At 29.2% G+C, this 23532-nt stretch overlaps 1 protein-coding gene across 3 annotated transcripts in view; it reads right to left on the bottom strand.

Moving 5' to 3' along the window:
- Positions 1–23532, bottom strand: part of LOC111619305 (sphingomyelin phosphodiesterase-like) — a 62865-nt gene that overhangs the window by 4170 nt on the left and 35163 nt on the right. For all 3 annotated transcript variants that reach the window (XM_023361017.1, XM_023361009.1, XM_023361023.1), the window contains 4 exons: positions 21447–21674; positions 20201–20370; positions 16832–16942; positions 13130–13210 (listed from right to left, as the gene is read on the bottom strand). In XM_023361017.1, coding sequence (XP_023216785.1) covers positions 13130–13210; positions 16832–16942; positions 20201–20370; positions 21447–21674 — 590 coding nt within the window. The remainder of the gene's footprint in view (positions 1–13129; positions 13211–16831; positions 16943–20200; positions 20371–21446; positions 21675–23532) is intronic.

Below are 23532 nucleotides of genomic sequence, written 5' to 3' on the forward strand. Positions count from 1 at the left end.
AAGTTAATTTGTTCTTATCAGGAACATCAGACCAATGGGAAAATAAAGGGAATTTTCATCTTAATAGATGAAATCAGCATGAATGTATAGCAGCATGTCATACTTTCTATAGAGCATGAATGTATAGCAGCATGTCATACTTTCTATAGAGACTATAGGTTCAATTATCAAAGTATTTAGTATTCAAAATTTCTTTATTTCAGATTTTCTAAAATAAGACAAATCAAAAAGTATGAAATCTTAATCTACAACTCATCTCAACATTTTTGAGCATTCCTAGAATCAACAACTAGCATAGTTTGGTCATCCACCCTAGAGTTCTTATCTATAGTCTTTCGTGGAATAAGAATACAGTCAATATTCATTTGCCTGTACAGTATAAGTGAAGAAAAAGTTTTATGACCATTACAAAGTAGAACATTATATATATAGAAAGTATATTAAAAATTATTAGATACATTATAACAGTTCAAACATATTTAAAATGTCTGACATTTTTACAAGAATGCAAGATTAAAAAAAAAAATAAAACTACAAATGTCACCACATCATGTGATGTGATGTCTGAATTTCAGAAGTTTTTATTCTGATCTATTTTGTTCAAGTTTGTTAAATAAAACAGAACAGCTTTATTGCTTAGCTACAGCAGCACAGTGATAGCCATTCAAAATAATTGCATTAGCTCCATTCTTATTCTTGAAAATACTATAAATTATAACATTAACATCATAAAATACATTCTTTTAAACTTCCTTTACAAGATCATATTGTATTCTGGTTTATCTTTACAAATTCCATTCCATACGATTTGAAAAATAAATTTGGATCATTTATATAGAACAGAACTTAGATATTAAAAAAATACTTCCTCCAAAACAAAAAACTATCATTAGAATCTGAAATTCATAATATTGAAATGTATCATAATTTCCTGCATATAACCTGCAAAACAAATTGCTTAGAACATAAATAAAACCTTTGCCTAAACCACTCCTGAAGTGGCTGTTAAAAACCTGGTATGATATGCAGTTTAAAAGATATAAGCTTAAACACTCCATTTTCTTTATTCCCATTAAGCAGTTCTCATTGTAGATGTAATTATAGAATAACTGAAACAGAAAAACCAAAAGGCAGTATTTGAGATGGATTATCTAACCTGCATTGTGTCAGAACACAAAAATTCTTTTTTTCTTCTTTCATTTCTATTTTATTTATCAAATAATATTAACTAATTATATAATAGCAGCAATAAAAATGATAAATGCTAAAATAAAATTATTTGCTATATAATTTTTTTTTTGAGTGTAATACATTATTGAATATTATTGACAAGTTTGAAACAATCAATTTGCTCAGTCTCTATAAAGAACCAGCATCCAATAAACTCAACAACCAGCTTCTACATAACACTTTGCAAACAAATTATTCACCTTGGCCATCTGGTAATCTCTAAGACATCAGACTACTACTCTAAGAGGCCAGGACTGAATCTGGATGGATGAAAATTCCCCAGAGTTTTTCAAGAGTGGTTTGTCCTAGATATGTCAATTCTCATCATCCCACACCATGTGACTGCCCCCATTATGGGGTTGGCAAAACTCAATGGATATGATTAAAAAAAGGCCCTCTTAGTGCCCATAGGACAAAGAGTTTTAAAAAATGTTTAAAGAAGGGCATTACTAGAAACTTAGCAGTTCAAGTAGGAATGTATAAATTAAAGCATGAATTAATGCACAGAAAAGGAACAGGAGAGGACTAAAAAAAGGCATAAATATACATGCCTTAAGTGATTTTGAGAAAAGTTATGATGACAGATGAATATTTCTGAAACAAGCAAAGCATTTTTCTTGCTTTTCTAAATTTGCTATTGGTTCTCTTTGTGCTCTCTGAGCAGTAAGGGGCCTAAAACCATAAAAAAAAGCAATGTTTAGACACAGGAAAAACTGTTATACAAGTTTGTGCAGGTAATCTAACATATATGGGACTGGAACAGTGTCAGATTAAGGAGATTATTGTAAGTAAAGTAAATTCAATAGTTTAATTATTAGAAAAAAAACATTTGTTTATTTGCTAGTACATTGTATTAATCATAAACATTCATAGATCACATTGTTGTAATTCAGAGTTCTCAAAATTAATTATCAGTCTTTTTAAAATTATTTTCAATTGACTTTTCTGTTTTGTCATTGAGTGCACTACCATCACTGGTAATCAGTGTCCCAAGTTGATTGATTCCCTCTAAAATAAATGAGAAATTGAAGTGACCATGGTTGGTATATTATTTTTGGTGGAAAATTTCAGGGATTGATTTTCTTATTAATATCTATACAGTATTGTGTTATAAGTTACTGTCTACTTTTTCAAGCAGCACGAGATGTCAAGTCTAGAAATCCTTATCATCATACCCAAGCTCAGGATTGATATCATTCCATTGTTAGTGAGATGATGTTCAAACTTAATGGAAACTTGAGTTTGAACTAGTGGGATTTGGCACCAATGATGGTAATACCTGTGAGTTGACTAGTTTTGGATTACTGGATGTATTGAACTAGCTTTTGGTGGTTTTCCAATCTGATATCAAAACAGTACCACATAACCATTTACTAAAAGCTTGACCATACCTGCTATAGACATAATTGAAAATATTTATTAATTTAATCAATAACTTGTTAAATTCTTTATATTTATAAAACAGTCTCACTAAATCAATATCAAATAGTACCCAGCAAATCACCAAGCAGATAAATAACACCTTATTCTTGCTGAGAAATATATTTATTTCAAAAACAAACGTTTTCAGCCTGATTTACAGGCCATCCTCAGGTTGAGAATGAAATTGGAACTAAAGCATTCTATTAATAGAATACAAAATATTATAGTACAAAATATTTTGTATTCTATTTTTTAAAAATATTTTGTAATATATTTTACAAAATATTTCATTAACAGAATACAAAAAATTTTGTATTCTATTAATGGAATGCTTTAGTTCCAATTTTGTTCTCAACCTGAGGATGGCCTGTAAATTAGGCTGAAAACGTTTGTTTTTGAAATAAATATATTTCTCAGCAAGGATAAGGTGTTATTTATCTGTCTCACTAAATCTTTGAAATATCTCATTTCATTGGCAACAGTTTCCTCGAAGTTCATGAATGATGAAACAATTTGCACAAAGCAACTTGACAAGTTTTTTGAGTAAGTCTAGAACTTAATTACTTAAGAATTTCTAATGACTTGCCACCTTAATTCAGTGGTGCACTCAGGATTTACTCTTGGGGAACCAAGTTGAATGGATAAAAAATTTTTTTAATACAAATTCAATAAAATTTCCACTTTATGTGACTGCTAATTCATTAGTAGTATAGAAATAGAAGACATCACAGAATATAAATAAAAAAATGAATTTTAATTAGGAAAAGATTTTTGGAAAATTTTCTACTGTGTTCTTTGGAGGGAGCCAGGGTCTCTTAGCTATCCCTGGGTGTGCCACTGTCTTAATCTATTTACTAAACAATGTTGTCAACATACTACCCAATTGCAAACAAGATGAATTAAAAATACAGTAGAGCCTCGATTATCCAACTCAATTGGGGACTGGGGTTGGTCAGATAATTGAAAAGTCGGATAACCGAAAAGTATGAAAAAATCCGTTATTAGTGTAGTATATTATTATATCCCGTGTAATTAGTATATCGCTATTAACCTACTTTGCGTTGAATTTTCATCGATGTTAAGCCTAACAAACATTTTTTAAAATAATAATCGTTGCTATTGTATCATTAAAAATTAGAAAATTAAGCCTCGTTTAAATACTGGCTCCCTTCCATGGTCGAATGAGTGTTGCCAGCTAAAACACGTAAAAATAATATTAAAGTAGCCAAGACATAGCCAAATATTGTGGCACCACATCACTAGCGGACATTTGAAATTTGCCAACTAGGACAGTCGGTTAATCGGGGGTCGGATAATGGAGGCTCTACTGTACAACAAAACTGCTAAACATACACATTTTTATATTCATAATCAGTTTAAGATGATGAAAATCTTTTATATATTCAATGAACATATTTCAGATATATTTAAATAAAGCTTGAACTTGTGCTATATCGTTGATGCAGGAATTAAGTGAATATATATATTTTTAAAATTTTTTGCCAATAGATGGCACTATGTGTAAATCAAGAAATCCAATATATTAATAGATAGTAATTAATTGATTTACAGAAATTCAAATTGTTTTGGAGTGGAATGTATGAAATTATCTAAGTTAGAAGTACGTGAACATAACTGCAGAGTTTCATAGCAATTGGTCAAAGAGCCTAGGAGTGTATAGTGAACGAACAAACAAACATCTTCATTTATATATACACTGCTGGCCATTAAAATTACAACACCAGGAAGGAATGATCGTACGAATGTCAAAATCACATGAAAGAAAGAAGAGGTTGGATATGCAAATGATTAGTATTTCAGTGCATTTAGACAATGCAGGAGGAACAAATGACATCTGAAGCACTGTATAAAAGAAAAGTTGTGCAGTGAATTTCTCATTCGGAAATCGCTTTGTAAGGTCAGGGTTTCATCAGAATATCGTGTTATGCCTCGAATAAGAAGAAGAAATGCTTACCAGCAAGTGCCAGAATTCGATAGAGGCAGGATCGTTGCCTATCAAGAGTGTGGATTATCATTCTGTGATATTGCCACTCGCACTGGTCGAAATCCAACCACTTTCATGTGAATATGGAATCGATGGGTTGCTGAGGGTCTTACTGAATGGCATGCAAAATCTCAACGCCCTCCCATGACTAATACCCGAGAAGACAGACATATTGTGAGGTCGGCTGTGCAAAACCGTACAACCACATCACGGACCCTTAGTCAGGAAATGAGCTTGATTGCAGCATGTCCAGTATCCGCTCGTATGGTGCAACAACGTTTGCAGCAACATGGACTGTCAGCACGGCGACCATTACTTCGGCTTCCCTTGACAATGCAGCATAGAGAGAGACGGCGACTCTGGTGCGCCCAACAACAAAGCTGGATACAGGAGTGGCACAATGTTGTCTTTTCAGACGAGTCCCAGTTCTGCGTGCAGCATTCTGATGGCCGTATAATATGTCTGGAGGCTCCAAGGAGACCGCTCGTCCCTGCTTGCATTCGATATCGGCATAGGGGCCCTGCACCTGGTGTGATGATATGGGCAGCCGTTGGGTACACGACACGCACATCTCTAGTTCGGATTGATGGTAATTTGAACGCAGATCACTACATTTCTGACATCTTACGTCCAGTGGTTGTGCCCTATCTTCGAGGCCTGAGAAATGCCATCTTCCAACAAGATAATGCAAGACATCATGTTGCATGTCGTGTTCTGACCTTCCTCGATACAGAGGTTATTCAATTGTTGCCCTGGCCTGCATGATCTCCAGATCTCTCACCAATTGAAAACATCTGATCATGGGTTGCTGAAAGACTGGCCTGCCACACCTCTCCAGCTAACACAGTTGATGAAGTGTGGAATAGACTTGAAGCAGCATGGAATGAGTTGCCCGTTTCTGTCATCCAAGCCCAGTTCGACTCCATACCTAACCGGATAAGGGCTGTTTTAGCTGCCAGGGGTGGCAAATGTGTCTACTAATTTTGCATCCCTGTGAACCCCCAAACTGCTTGCAAAGTTAATCATTTTGTCTTCATGCCATACTGTTTACGTACAATAAATATCATTTTTATTTGCTTTCCTTCTTGGTGTTGCAATTTTAATGGCCAGTAGTGTATATAATTTTAGTAACATTAGTAAAATTATTTCTACATATAGTATTTTGTAAAAATGCTTGGTTTTCAGCTAATTCACATTTTTTATAATTTTTTCTAAGGTAAAAGGTAACATTTGTTTCCTTTTACCTTAATATGACTAATTTATATGACTATTAAATTGGTGAAGAAACAGCTGCAAGAGCAACCAACATATGGCAATCAAGACACTCTATGGCCCTGTCAATTTACAGATGACCCAGATATAGAGGTGCACTTATAACAAGCTAGTGTCCTAATAACAATGCATTGCACTGACCAGCTTAAATATTTAGAAGCCTTAGAAATTTTTAAAGCAAACATATATAGCACATGTATCAATCACAAGGAGAAACTTTCTATCTGCAGCTTGGCAGGCCCTTTACGAACAGGAGCTGTAGTTTGTTAATTGTTGCCCATACTGATACATGGTGTTTTATTCTGTTTTTTGTATTGTTAAAGCAGATGCTCCAACATATTTCATTTTTTAAATTGATTCATTTTTTAATTATTATTATTTTTTGATTGTGTTTTATTAACANTTGGCAGGTCCTTTACAAACAGTAGGACCTCTTGTGCATACACATACTGATGCTTGGCATTTTGTTCTGTTTTTCGTACTGTTAAAGCAGATGCTCCAACACATTTCATTTTTTAAATTGATTCATTTTTTAATTATTATTATTTTTTGATTGTGTTTTATTAACAAACAAAGAGATTCACCAGAAGCAGGACTCCAGAGGAGCCTGAAAATGTTCATGCAGCGTACATATTACTGATACTGAACAATAGGTTTATAGTGCGATTTATTTGTCATATGGTGGAGCATTTGTTCCAAATAACAAAGAAATGAGAAAATGTTCTATTGTTCTATGTTCAAGATTTAAGTTATCACGTTGAATTTGATATGATATAGTTCCCTTTTAAAAACAGATAATAGAGGTCAGATGCTTTCATTATTCAATTTATATCACTATTAAATTTCCATTTTGTTTTTCCTCTCTCAGAAATAAATGCAAAGAAATTTATTTGCTAGAAGGCATTAGATTTATGTCATTGATAACTTCAAACCTTAATCAATCAATCATACCTTTGATGAATGTATGATTTATCTTTATTTTATATTCCTTTTAATTCAAAATAAAGTTCCATTTTTTTTAAAAATTTCAATAAAAATAAAAATTTATACTTTATAATTTTGTTTAACTCAATGAATTCTATACTTAAAAAATATATTTTAATTTAAAATAATAATATTGAAGCCAAAACATTCAAATTAAACCATTGCTCTTATGATGTCTCCACACATTCAGTATTTGCCATTTCCCAACTGCTTGTTGGTACATTGAGCAAAATAAAAGAGAATGAATAGGCAATTGTTTGGCAATTGGCAAATACTGAATGTTTGGAGACTCCTTTAAATTAACATATTTCAAAACAACTAAAGAAAATACAGTTTTTAACATTTATACTAGGGAATTCACTTTTTTAAAAGTACAGTTAAGAGTATAATTATGGAAAATTTATGTCAATTATCTATGTTCAAAATATAAAAACATCTCTGCCCTACTGTCAGAGCAGCTTTTATAAAGGCTTCCCTTGACAATGCAGCATAGAGAGAGACGGCGACTCTGGTGCGCCCAACAACAAAGCTGGATACAGGAGTGGCACAATGTTGTCTTTTCAGACGAGTCCCAGTTCTGCGTGCAGCATTCTGATGGCCGTATAATATGTCTGGAGGCTCCAAGGAGACCGCTCGTCCCTGCTTGCATTCGATATCGGCATAGGGGCCCTGCACCTGGTGTGATGATATGGGCAGCCGTTGGGTACACGNCACAGAAGTGAGGTGATCATCTAGGTAAAGTAAAAAAAATTGATATACAGAACTGTAATTGGATTACTATACTAAATCATGCTAAAAGTTAAATACAGATTATAAAAATAAATAATAAATAAAATAAATAGTGTAGATAATACTGTATCCTTTGAAATATACAGTAATTCAAAATGTTATACAGTGTAATGTATTAACACTGAATTTCTTTTAATTTTAAATTTAGAAATTTCTGAAAAACTTTTGTAATAAGTATTAAGATAATATAAGGATGGTGGCATAACCACCTACTTCTAGACAAATTAATTAGTAACTAATCATTAATTAATGTAGCCCAAAAACAGCCCAATAATTTAGCAATTGTTTGGCATTAATTAACATTGAATAACAGAATACTGAATGTCATTATTTTATTTGAATGTCATCCATGGGAGGGGACCTCAGCAAACTGAAATTCCAAAATTATATCAACAAAGCTTAATTTCTGTTTAAAGTATTTAAAAATAAAATATATTGAGTTAGAAACATTGGGTTTTCTTACTCTATATGCTATGTAAATGATGATAAATAGAACACTCCTATCTTGGCCATTGGCACCAAGATGAATTTGAGTTATATTAAAACTTATGCAGTTTTCAAAAAAATACATCTCAATGACTGGAATTAAGCAACAGGTAACCAAATTGGCATTCCAAAATGATATTCCAAATTGGCATTCCAATTTGGAATATCATTGGTGACCAGATGCAGATCTTGGTTAAACCAAAAATGTTCATCTATTTGACATTAAAGTTTTTGTTACTGGAAGTTAAAGGTTTAGTTGATTGTGCTTATTCAGTTTTATAGGGGAATTTCAGAAGTGGCCACAAAGTGAGGTTTTACTGTATACAGGGCTATTTGCTTTTTATGTGAAAAATTTCAAGGGCTGATTCCTCCAATAATTTCAAACAAAAAAGTTCATATAAACATATGTTCAAAACAGAATAGTTGTAAAGTTACAGGATGTTTAATGTATGTGCAGGGCACCTATCAATGCAGATGATGATGATTGAAACTATTGGAAATATCAGCCTCTGAAATTTTTTGCATTAAAAAATAAATAAATAAATAAATCACCCTGTACAGTTTGCATATACACAAAATAAAAATGTTTCCTTAAAGACAAATGTATGAGGTGTGTCCGGAAAGTAAGTACCGCTTTGTTCTACCGCCATTGCAGTGGTAGTATCACAGTTCAGTGCCTGAACACACATCTCTCTGGTTGATTGTCAGTCCAGTGATGCCATTACAGCCTGATTGTGTTGTTTTTCCACATGTTAGTGAGTGTTCAAAATGTTTAAGACTATTGCTGATCCCGCCAACTGTGAAGTGCATTCTGTAATACTGTTTTTTAACACAAAGAATGTTAAACCAGTTGAAATTCATCGTCAACTTGTAGAGATTTATGGTGAAAATGTAATGAGTGATGGAATGGTTAGAAAGTGGGTTCAACAATTCAATGCTGAAAGCACTGATGTTCATGTCAAAGCATGGAGTGGCTGGCCTTCTGTTGTCAATGATGGTTTGGTTGCAAAAGTGAATGAAAAAATTCCTGAAAAAAGACGGTTCACAATAAGATTGCTTTGTGATGAGTTTCCACAAATTTCAAATACTGTTTTGCATGAGATTGTTGCAACAACCGATGTTCAGCAGTGGCTGTCTTCACTGGCAGCATCTTTCTTTGAAGAGGGTATAGACAAGTTGGTTTCCCGATATGACAAATGTCTGAACAATGGTGTTAACTATGTAGAAAATAGTTTTAGACATGCTCTTTCATGTAAAAATAAATTTTGTTTTGAAAAAATATTTTTTATGAGAGATTTTCCAAAACGGTACTTACTTTCTGGACATGCCTTGTATATAAACTAAATTTCATTGGATTTCTTATGTCAATTTCTTGGTGAAATTTTGCATATTTTTACAGTACAGCTCAGACTGTTTTGTTTATTTGTGTAAATAAATGAATATTTGATATAAGAGTGTCATATGATTATTAAATGTTAGATTACTCAGTTTTACACAAATTTCTTCTGGTTAAATGTTATCACTTTGGAAAAAATACATCATTTCATTACGATAATCTTTCTTTAAGAACTATTAATTTTTCAAAAGTTAATAAAAAGAAAAAGAATAAGTACATAGGCTGTTTTTTTTTCAACCTCTGATGGCCCATAAAACAAAGACAAATGTAAATAACAAAATGAATTTATTATCAAAAGTTAGGTACAAACATGGTTACTTTTCGACATAATTACCATGAAGTTAGAGGCATTTGTCTATCTGTGGATGAGCTTTGCAATCCCCTCTTCAGAGAATGTTGCTGCCAGTAACTTGAGATGGGCCTTAACGTTGTTTTGAAAATTGTCATTAGTCTCAAACCTCTGCCCTGCTAGCCAAGTTTCCAATTCAGAAAAGAAGTGGAAGTCTTCACACATTAAAGGTGTGAAGACTGTCACCTTTCAAAGTTCCACCTAGCTTGGAACTTTTTAAACACCCAGTATACAGCCCCAATTTAGCACTGAGCAACTTCCACCTCTTTCCTGAACTAAAAACGTGGCTAGGAGGGCAGAGGTTTTTGACTAATGGCAATTTTCAAAACATTAAGGCCCATCTCAAGTCACTGGCAACAAAATTCTTTGAAGAGGGAATTTCAAAGCTCATTCACAGATAGACAAATGTCTCAATCTTCACAGTTATTATGTCAAAAAGTAACCATGTTTGTATCTAACTTTTGGTAATAAATTCATTTTGTTATTTACACTTGTCTTTATTTAATAACCGTTGGAGGTTGAAAAAAAATTGCCTTTGTATATGTATATGTACACACACACACACACACACACACACACAAAATTTATGGTAGTAATTTTGTTTAAAAAAACATTATAAATCAAAAACCTGTGAGTTTTGATTAGAAATTGTTTAGAAATGTTTGACTTTTGATTTATAATACTTTCTAAGAATTTTTTCCAACACTATACATAACAAATATCAACCTGGCTCTATTTGATATGCCAAAAAACAGATTATTTATTGGCTGTAAGAAGGTTAATTTAACAATTAGAAATACAGTACCTTTTGGCCAATAGCCTATCTCCATTTATCTACCATATATAACCAGTACAGTTATATCTGAATTAGTTAAGTAATTAATACTTCTGGAAGAAAAGATTGGATGGTGTCCAGGTAGCATTATTAACAATGCATCTGCAGGGTGTGTGGGTTTGAGACCCACTCTGGGCCAATCCTTTTCTTATACAGTCGACCCCCCTATAATTACAGTCCCTATAATTACGATTCCTATAAAACTGCGAAAAAATTGTGACGGTATCCGTAAAAAAAAGGTAAAAAAAACTCCTATAATTACGTAAAACGTCATCGGGCAGCCGAACTACTTTCCCGCCGTCCGTAGCGCCACGCTACGGAGAGATTTCTATCGTCTGGACAGTATTATATAAATTATATATAAATTAGGTACTGTACATATAATTATATATTAATTATATATAAATTAGGTACTGTATATATAATTATATATTAACTTATTGTAACTTTGTTATAATTAAATATATAATTTCCGCCGTCTAGCGTGGCGCCACGCTACGGAGATTTTACGCTAACTATCGTCTGTACAGTATGTAAATTAGGTACCGTAAGTCTAATACAGTACTGTAATTTTATACATTTCTTGTGAAAGAAACATTTCTTATTCAACGGCGATTAAAATTATTTATATTAATGATGTCTCCAAAGTTCAACGAAGTTTTCGCAGAAAAATAAGTTGTTAGAAATCGGCCGCTATTTGCTGAGCTGTTCCGCGACGAAAACAAGCTTTAGCAATGGCGATGTCAAATGGTGCACACTCGGTAAGTAATCCTACAATTTTTTGTTTATAGCGTAGTTTATACGGATTATTTCCAAAAAAAATATACGTATTTTGGAAATGTTGAGTCGGATTAGTCTAGAATCGATTAATTTTATGGAAGAAAACCTTTCAATCAGCCGTAGTCCGTAAACTTGACACGTGTCGGGCTGTGATTGGAAGGACTCGTAAGAAATCGGATTCCTAAAGAATGGAACGTATCTATGATCTTATAGGGGGGGGTCAACTGTATATTATTCTATATTTAAATTAAAATTTATTTTTATTTATTAAATTTCTCATTAGATGGAAGTATTATCACCTATGTATAGCTAAATTACTTTATTTCTAATCATTACATTAGTCTTATTGCTGCTTGATTAATAATTTGACAGTTCATATGGCATATATATATAATAGAATCAGGTTGATGTTTGTGTGTTTATGTAGTTATCTATACTTTCATACTGTAAGTAAGTGCATAAAAAATTTAGCAGTTTTTATCTTATTGTCTTAAATGATCATTGTGATACTCAAACTAATGACTCATTGCTTGCTGTTGCAGAAAACAGTAGAGCATAGAATGTATATAAACTTTAAATTGCAATATCTCTAAAACTATTCACTTTTTGAAAAATCAAAAATATGTGGTTCTTCATTTTTCAATTCTCTTTCTAATGACACCTAAATAATCTTTCTACAATCATTTGCTACAGAGTTATATAACATTACATTCTACCTGCCAAGCACACCATAGTTGTAATTCACATCAAAATTTTTATTAAAATTATATATATTCTAGATGTTACAACAAAGATTAAAATCAATTTTAGAATTTAAATAAGAAGTAAAATATTGTCAATTTATTACACATTTTCAAACAAATAAATTACAAACAAAAATTAGCAGATTGTGTATTACTAGACTATTCTAGCTAGTATTAAAGTTAATTTTTAATACAGTGTCATCAAAAAGAATGTTAGCATTTTAAATTATTGCAATTATGTTAATTATCATCTGAGAATGTTATAATGTACATTAAAACATTGGAAAACTGTCCAAGTTTCACATTTGCCTTCTACAATTTCTTAATGAGTTCACATTATGTCACATGGCCTACATCAAACTGCTACTTCCTACACTCGCTACAGTATATCTGTTGTCGCTTCTCCCATAGCAGCCACAATTCTATGGCCCCTACAGCTCAATCATGTAGCACATTGATGAGTGATTCCTACTTTGAAAACTTCTCTGTTGTGGAGTCTCCATTTTTGTTAATGGCACTTCCTAGATGTAGTAGACAACAAGACGTTTGAAGGCAGATGAGAGATGAAACTCAGACAGCAGCAGAAACTATAATTAGTGTACACTGAATACTTCTTGGATAATAATTAATATAATTACAGTAATTTAAATGGTAACATTCTTTTCGGAAGACTCCATATAATTTTATAAACAACTGTTTATATTTCAAATCTATAGAACAATAGAATATTTCAAACAATCTATTCACTATCTCAAAATATTCTATAGATTTTTGAATAAATATTAAGCAGAATAAACCATTAATGCTTAAGTTATTAAAAACTGACAAAACTACTTACCAGTTCTGGGTGTTACAGTAATTCATATTAATGGAAACAATACGAAAATCAGGTTTTACTTTGATAGAATAATAAGCTCCTCTAAAATAAAATGAAACTTCTATTATTAAAGAATAAAATAAATAAGTATAAATTTTAGTTTGTTTTCTGAAATTAACATTGATTGTTTATAGATACTTTAATCTACTATTATTAATTCTACCATGCTAAGAATAATAAATAAAATTTTTTCTCTATGTTCAAAGTAATTTAATACATGATGCCATATTGCAAGTTTACAGAAAATCAAACTTCAAAATTTAGAACATGATCTGATAGGAATTAAAAAAAAAAATTAACAAAATGAATTAAAAACAAATCCAAAAATTTATTAACCAACAATTGCAATGAACAAAGAATTTTTACTTAGTTAAACATATTAAAAAAATAAAATGGATTTTGAATATTTAATCATGACAAAAATCAATTCCTATATAAAAAAACAATGCTTCCACAATCCAATACAAATAAAAAGATAGCTCGCCTTTGCCACCCAAGCTTCATCTAATTTTGTCAATTCTTTCATTGATCTAGTTACAGTAATGAATAATGCCACAATAGTTTTGGTCACTTGTGCTCATTTACACTTTCATTGATGAGAAAAAATTTGACATTTGACATGCTTTAATAATAATAAAATTTAATATTTTTTTGTATCATCATTTTTCCATAAATACATTAGTCAATTTTTAACATCAAACTTCAATTAGAGAAAATAAACTGCATGCAAACTAAACAAATATTCTCTCAATCTGATGATATGTTCTGTATGTTGACTTATTATCAGGTGGATTTCCAGTAAACCAAATTTTACCTTAATTTTGATGAAAATATAGTCTTGCCCTTAGATAATCAAAATGTCCCAAAACATTTTGATTAGCTAAGGGCAAGACTTTATATTTCCATCCCAAAATTAAGTAAAAGAAATAACATGAAAAAATAAAAATAAGTTCACATTCCATCCCTTATAATACAAGATAATTCTAAATGATGTTCCCTATTTCAGTGACTGATTATTTCAGTTTAATCAAAATGCAGGTAAACCCAATTTACACACTCAAAGGAAAACTGAGCAAGTTTTTTCTTACCTACTACAAATGTTCAATGTCTGATCCATGCATACCATGACACAAATCAAGCCTATAATCAAGTTCCTGCCAAACTCTGTCAAAGATGAAGCAAGCACTGTCTTCCTCAAGCTGCAGGAATAGCCATTGCCAGCACGTCCAGATACCTAGTACCTGTCACAGTGCCCTCATGATAAAAAAAAGGTTTTTGATGGAAAATAGCACAGATGATGTTAATTTTGACAGAAAAAGCATTTGTATTGCAAAACTGAATGAAGATTTTCAGTAATCCTCAAATCCGTACATTATGTCTATTCACTTCTCCATAAATGTGGATTGTTGTTTCATCACTAAACACTAACTTTTCTGTGAAACCATACTCTTCAGCCATCACAGAAATTGATGCCAACATCCTAGACAGAATTTGCAGGAACTTGATTATAGGCTTCATGTGTGTCATGTTATGGAAAGATCGCACATTGAACATTCATAATAAAAAACTTTAATTTTTTTACACAAATGCAGGCAAATACAATTTTACATACACAAAAAGTAAAATTTTTTGTATGTGTAAAATCGTATTTGCTTGCATTTGATTAAACTGGCATAATCAGCCACTGAAATCAAGATCATTTAGAATTACCCTGTATATAGTTTGCACTATCACATAAAATTAGAAAATATGTCACATGAATTTAACAATTATTGAAGTTAAATTTATATTTTTCATATAGGCCTAATTTAAATTTAGAATAGTATATTTATACATCCCTTTTATCCTGTATTTTTTACTACATACAATTAACAAATTAATATATATACAACAGAAATAAGTTTTGTTTGTTTAATAACAATGTTTAAAAAACATTTCTCTTTTTATTATTCCTATAACATAATAATAAAGAGAAATGCTTTTAAAATTTACATTCTAAATTAACCAACATGAATTAATTCAAAAAATTGTAAAATAAAGTTGGAGATTAATATTAAAATAAGACTAAATATTAAAAATAATATGGTAAAATACTAAAATAAGGACAAATATAAAAATAATACAAATAAAAAATAGTAAAATAAATAATAATACACTAACATATGATGTGCTTTCCTGTGCTTTGAAAATTAGAAAACCTTCACATCACCTAACCAATATTTCTCTGTTTTTCAAATGTACAATAAATGAAAAAGCTTGTTTACTTGAAGAAGGCCTCTAAATGTGGCCAAAAACTTTTGTAATTCAAAATAAATGTTGCTGGAATAAGCAAGTAAGTATTATGTGCATATAAGTGTTAAAAGTTCCAGTTTATTTCTTAACTTTTGTTTTGCAGTTTTTTCATTTCATATTATTCTCTGATAAAAGTTTCATTAAACTCTTTGAATTAATTATAAATAATATGAGAAATTAGCTTTAATAAAACTAAATGGTTGCTAAATAATTACAACAGTAATTGAATTATTTGGCAACAGTATATAATTAAATTTTTTTCTTATAATACTGTTTAAAGTATTACATCATCATTATGAGGTTTTAAATTACTATTTAATTATTTCCATATAAAGGTAGCATAAATTTAAGGTAAGCAAAATAATAATGTTAAAACAAAATGTAATATTTAACTAACACATTAATGCATATATACTATATATATATAATAAAATAATATAAATTTTGACTATAAATACTCTCTTTTTTGTTGATATTTTAAATGTTTAATTAAAATTTTAAAAATATCAAAAAATATATATATGTAAAATATTATAAATATATATTAAAAAAAATGCATAATTCAAAAATACTTTTTTTATCTTCCAATAAATTAATATCATCATGACCTTATATCAATTTGACTAATTATAGTCAATTAAACTTTACAGATATTAATATATTCTATAAATTTAAGATTAAAGTTAAAAATTTTAACTGAATTTAATTTAATTTTTTTGAATATAGTCTAAACAAATTACTTAAGTATGGTATAAAACTGAACAATTTCAAACAATCCTGTAAATTAATTTCTTTACATTCAGGGCTCATTTCAGTACATTGAATGTAAAAAAAAAAAAAAAAAAAATTTATATTTTCTGTGATTGTGAAACAAGTCTTTAAAATATGAAAGTCTCTAAATCAATAACTTTGATTTATTTATTTAGAGAATCTTTATTTATTAGAGACTATTTATGTATTAAAGTAAACAAATATATATAAAATAAACAAATATATATATAAAACAAATAACAAATATTCATTAAATATAAATAAATATTGAAAAATGCAAATTCCATATATAAAAAGAAAGTTTCACAGAAATACAAATTTAAATCATTCCTGAAAGTTATAAACAATTATAAACTTTAAATAGTCTATAATAATGTCTGAAATAATTTAAATATAGACAAAAATAAATAATCCTAATAATTCAATATTTATTTCCAATGTTGTAGAAAAAAATTTAAACAACCATCTCATTCAACATGATTTTCTTCATGTAAAGACATTTGTATGTAATGTGTAGACATTTAAACTGAAATTTTACATTGTTAAAAAGTTTAATAAATATTCTTAGCCATTCATGTTAAATAATTTTTATTCACTCACTTTCCTAATGTGGAAGAAACAGTTGATGGTAACCATGGTTTCCAAACAGTAACAATTTCATCATAGAGCCAAGAAATTGAATCTTTTCCCTCTATTTGAGGAATTGGAAAGCTACAAAAAAATCATTGTAATTTTAATGTTTTTAATATAATTTATTATATATAAAATAATATTTAGTAATTATTTAAAATAATATATTAATAAAATGAAGGGTATTAGAAATTTTAATTGAGGCAGAGCATTAGCAAAGCCTCTTCTATGTTGCTTACAAAACTGCATTTGTTTTCAAAATCTGTTTGATCAATTTTGATTACACTTTTCCATTTTCCATTTTCTGTTGGAATCAGAAATTGGCATCAGGATAGAGAACTTTCTAGGAAAGATTCTGAAATCTAACTTGGTCTTACATGGAAAAAAGTGCAATACCAATCAGAAAGCAAAGATGGGTCTGAGACCAATTGGAACAAATGATCAGAAGACCATGTCAATAAAAACCCAAATCTCAAGGACATGTGCTGCAGTTGATTTCTGATAGAGATATTTCATGGAATGCAATATCTCCATCAGAAATCAACAATTATGTTGTTGGACTGATAACTTTACAACAGTTATCAGTTTGCCTTTTCCACTTTCAGGAAAATACTGTTGTCAGAGTTGGATGCAATTAATTACTATTGATATGTGACAAGCTAGGCCTAAGAGATCAAATTTAGACAAGCAACTGAGAGCTTTTAGAAGGCTGACACACATTCAAACATCTCTAAACCATTTACATATAGGAATGAATTGGTCTATCAATACTCTGTCTTTAGTATCCACATGACACAAAACAACAACAAAACTTTTCCATTATGTGGTGGGATCGCAACCTTTTGGTTAGTCAGAACATCTAACTTAAATAGAGACCATGAAAGAAAAAAAAAAAAAAAAAGAAAAAAAAATGATGAGATGACTTAGTCAAGGAACTCTCCAGATCTCCAGAGTGAGTAATCATGTAGTGTCTATGCATTGAACAACATTGAGAATAGTTTTTATATATTCTGCAAATATTTTATATAAATAAATATACAGTTAGAAATACAAATTCTTGAATCAGCTGACAATGTCTATTTTGCCAAGAGGTAAAAACATAGATCTAACTCCTTCAATAAAAGGGTCTAGATAGGAAGCATAGAATTAATGCACCAACTTCTGGATCCTTGAGAAGAATGAAATAGGGATAGAAAGTTGGAGAAACTGCGTAAAAGGCTTTGCAGGAAAACAACCCCATAGCAAACAAAAGGGAATTGGGTACATTGAGAATATGAGTACTGCAGAAAACTGTTGCCATAATAAAAAATTTTATTTCTGAGCATGGAATGTCACAGAAAAAATTTGATAAGGAAATTTTAAACCTAAAATGTTTTATTTGTTATTAGACAATATACATACATTTGTTTCTTAAATGGTTGAATCTTGCATTTGTACTCACAATAAATGTTATTCAGTTTTTCTTTAAATGACATTTATTATTAAAATGTAAATCTATTGCATGTAGATGTATAAATCATATATATTGTAAAACTTCACTTCAGTGCCACCATTTGTTTGCCTCTGAAATTGGTGTAAAATTGAGCATGGTGCTAAGCTTTTTAAGAAAAATAACAATTATATGTAGTAATACCGTATGTACATGCATTTTGAATTTGAAGGTTGAAAGTTACATGATTTAACACATTAATGTCATTGGTAAGGCAAAATCACACATTTGGTAACTCAGATATGGACTACTTATTATGAAAGTAATGCAAGTCCATTTTTCTTTGTGTTGAGATAGTTAAGGGTTTGCATTTCAATTGATTCAAATCTGCTGAATTTATGCAAAATCTTCCAAAACTTTGTAATTACATCTGATTTTAGTTGTCATACGTCTGGCAACACTGATGTGGCCAGAGAATAAGGTGAATAAAGTAAATGTCAATTTATTACATGCTTTATTTTTAAAAATAAACACAGAAGTACATATTTATATAGTCATTAAGAAATATAATTATTTTAATTAAAAAACCATTTTGTAATATTTAAAAAAGTGATGGAATTTTTAATGTTTATTTTAAAATTTCCCAGGTCAAAAAAGGTTGAGAGAAACACTGCTCTGAAGTACTGCATGCTTACTGCAAAATGTGCATTTTTTGCAAAATCTAGTATTAATAAATACAATAAGTTAAGTAACAGTTATGAAATGTTGAACAAAAGGGCATTGCAACATCATATATATATAAAACAATTACAAAAGGAAGGTTTAAATATAACTCAAATTGTTCAAAGACTGTTCTTAGTCCACTATTAGTCACAACCACAAGATTAAAATGTTTGGAAACACATAAGTTACCCTATAGTGGGCAGCCACACATCCTTGCCAAAAAAATTACAAAATTCTTTGTTGATTGGGCCAAAAAACATCAATTTGCTATGTTTCAGGAATTGATGATAGAATATAACACAATAACAGGAGTGGTTGAATGTCCATGTATTGTCTGTAAGAAGTTCTGAAGCAGGAATTTTTGCATGTAAGGTCAAGAAGAAAGTATTACTAACAAATAAAAAAAAAAAAAAAAAGAAGAATGAAAAATTGGCTTGGCAAGAAAGCATCACAACATGAAAACAGAACAGTGAAAACATGTCATACTTTTAGATGAGAACTATTTTTCATTATCCAGAACTTCTTACAGACATTTATGCACTAGAATAAAAATTCATACAGATCATTAAAGTAATTATAATCTCAATAGCTCTCTTTACAATAGCTTCAATTAGTATTATTTTCAAAATTTATATAATAGTATATGGTATTACATCTATAAGAAAAAAATTAATATTTAATTATGATAGCAATTTTAGATTATTATTATTTAATGACAAAAATTTTTTAATATCATTACCACAATCAATCTTACATAAGAAAATTTTTTATCTTGACAAATAAAATTTGAAGTCACACTAAAATAATATTTAACGAGACAAAATAATTCATAAAAAACTGGCTATAAATATAAATTCCATCTTACATAGAACTAAAAATGATCATTTGGTTGTATGACTTGTTTCTAGTTTTAATTTGTGATTAAAAAAATGATTTTTTTAAAAACAAAACTGCAATAACTGAAGTGTAAATTTCTTTTAGAAGCTATAATATTTAAAATTATAAGCTTGAGATAAATTATTTATTAAAAATAAAAACACTACTGATATTTTACTATATTTTATAAAAATAAAAAAAAAAAGAATTTTATGGAAAAAGTTATCTAAAATAATCAGCATTATTATTTTATAAAATGTATATTTAATTTAAAAACAAAACATAACTGAATTATATAATTTGAAACCTACCTATTAACTGGAAAACTTTCGTGATTTCCTAAGGCAGGATAAACAGGTATATTTTTCATATATTTCATCATTATTTTAGAAACAGATTGTAAAAGATAAAGTTGTTCTGCTCGTGTTTGATTCCAAACATCATGAGCAGGAATATCTCCAGTCCAAATTACATAATCAATCTACATCAAAAATAAAATATTTTAAGAATTTTTACTATCTTAAAAACAAATGTATTTTCAATTAATGATGTAATTAAACCATTAGAATCCAAATCTTAATATATTAATAATTAATAAGGACATTTTTTTAAAAACAATATCAATAGAACTATATAAAGTAAAAACATTAATATTTGATATATTACATAATGTTTATTTTATATATAAAAATACTTGTGTTTTAAGGCAAGAGAAATTTGAAATATGTAAAAAATTAAGAAACCATATTGTAGAAATTATATTTACTTTCTTTATTTATTAATCTTAACATGCAATCCACAGAAAATTTTTATAATCATTTCTAACTCAAAGTGTTTAATAAGTCATAATAAAAAATTAAGGATAAAAATAACTCTTCAAAATCTTTTCCTTACAAGACTTACAACTGACAGTGGCAGATAATATCAACGGGAAAGTCTTGTAGACAAAAATCATAAAACTGCTAAGTAATCTTTTATTCAAGTAACGCATTATTACATTTTCTTTTGTCTTATCTTTGATTAAAAAAAATAAACTTTTAAATTATATATTGATTAAATAACTGTAAATAAGATAAAACAAATGTATTTTTTTCGTAATACTATCATTAAATAGGTATCAACTAGGGTTCATCTTTCTATAACTGTTTTCTAGTAAGTCCAGCTGTGGTTCCAGTGACAAATTAAATCTCTATATACTGTTTTACCAATACATATATTTAAATGGAGTAATAAATATATGTATTGGTAAAACTGCATCAAGATTTTTAATTTATTGCTGGAACCACAACTTATTAGAAAATGGCTAAGGAAAGGGGAATCCTAGTGGATATCTACTTAATATGGTAGTATTACAAAAAGAAAAAATATCTATTTAGCTGGCCATAAAAAATGTAATTCTTTTATGATTTTATAAATTATGATTTTATGAAATGTAATATGGAGGAGCATTAAGAAGCATTGAAAAAAGCAAAGGTTGAGCCCTTAGTATAAAATAAAAATCTATTTTATACTAGGGGGCTCAATTTCTGCTTTTTTTCAATGCTCAAAAACACTAACCTTGTGATTTTCAACAATGTGTTTTAGCATATTTTCTAAAGTCCGAAGAGGAGTATCACAATTTCTATAATCTCCCCATTTTCCAGCTTTTTTATCAGGATTTATAGTTTGATTATCTGCAGTTCTACAACAAAGAGGTTCATTACATTCAGCATTGGATCCTTCCATATAGTATTGATCAAAATGAGTATCTGACAAATGAAGAACTTTGATAACAGGTGCATTTTTCTGCAATTAAAAAAAATTATATATATATAATTATAATTATTCAAGTACATGTCTAATGTATAACTGGATGTTATAGTACAATAAAAATTTTTTGTAATAATTGTCATAAAATGTAAACTATAAATTCCTATAATAATTTTATATATTAATACAATTAATTACTGTTAAAGTATTTAATCAAAATAATAGAATATCATTACTATTGGTTAAAATTATATCACTGATCAGTAAAAATAAGTTGATAAAATGTAACTTAAAAATAAAACCATTCTTACTTAGTAATGACATAAATATTAATAACTTGAAATATTTTTTGTTATACCATAAAACCTGTCTAAAATGGAGACTTGCCTAATAAAGAAAAAACAAACTTTAGAACACAGCCACTTCTATGTTAAATTTTACTACAAGCCAGAAACTTGTCTAATTCAGAAATGGAAGAGAAAAAGTAGAAAAAGGTAGTGGAAGATCAAGTATAGTGGAAAATTAAAATTCTACTTTTAGACAAATAAATGAAATCATCTCTAGGTATAATGGTCACTTCAGAGCATGACAAACTAGATTCCCTGAACAATTTTGAATCTTTTCAGAGAAATAAAGATCATGTAATAAAGGGTTAACACCATTGGTAATTACAGAGATTGAAGTTAACAATTAAAGTATTAAAATTCCCTGGGAAGTTAGATCACAGAACAACATGATATTGGTTTTACTGTAATGCAATTAGAATTTCTGACAGCTTCTTTGTACTCAAACTGGCTTGTTTGCACTTGTATGTGCTCATAAGGATCATATCTGAAGTATTCAAATGCCTAGCATAGGTTCTCAGAAATGAGAACTTTTTAGAATCAAACAATTCTGAATTCTTGCTTTTGAATGATCCCATCTTCAACTGCAATCACTTTCAAATATACGAGTGCTAAGATGGCTTTTTCTTTTCTGCTATATCGCATAATGCAATCACTTTGTATAGATTAAATTAAACCTATCAATAAAAAATTTTTTAATGTAGCAAGTGATTTTACTATAAAAAAACAAACAACTGTCTGAAAAAAAGGAAGAAAAAATAAAATAAAATCTGTTCAAAACAGAAACCTGCCAAAATAGAAAAAAAATTTGATACAATTCTGGTTTTACACATGTTTTTCTCTATTGCACCATTAAGTTTACTAATAGGATTTCTGGTCATTTCATATGGGGAGAGACATTTCAATATATTTCAAAATAAAATTATTTAAACATTTTTTTATAAAGTTTAAGCTTTATTTAACTAACTAACATTTTATTAATCATTGTAATCTACATAAAAATTTCAATACTTTAAAGTTATCAGTAAAATTCATTTACTCAATTAAAAAACAGTTGTAAAAACTGAATTTTTACTTATGATATGAAAGAAAGTTTTTAAAAATAAATTTCTACTCATTATAAAAATCTTTTTTTCCATATAGAATATGGTGTAGAAAAATAAATAATTTGTGCCATATTTTACAACATGTACTGTATTATGCCAAATGACTACAAGATTAAAATCAAACTACTTTATTGCTATTATTTTTTAATTAAATTCTAAATAATTTGGTATTAGAGGTAGGTGTTAGGTGCCATCTCTTATTAAATTTAATAATTATGATTAAATTAATTTTTAATAAATAATTTAGAATATTCTGGAAGAAAAGAATTGGCCTGGAGCAGGACTTGAACTTGCAACTCCTGCTTACCATGCAGATGCATTGCCAATTAACCATACCTCTGACCCAATCTCCCCTTTCAGACATTATGAATACAGCTATATTCTCTTTGGGCAATTTGATTAAAAAAACTGTACTTTTTTCATTAAGAATTATTTATTTTTTGT

This window comes from Centruroides sculpturatus, unplaced genomic scaffold (assembly GCF_000671375.1).
Source record: "Centruroides sculpturatus isolate CEXI.00-Female unplaced genomic scaffold, Cexi_2.0 scaffold38, whole genome shotgun sequence".
Taxonomy (NCBI): domain Eukaryota; kingdom Metazoa; phylum Arthropoda; class Arachnida; order Scorpiones; family Buthidae; genus Centruroides; species Centruroides sculpturatus.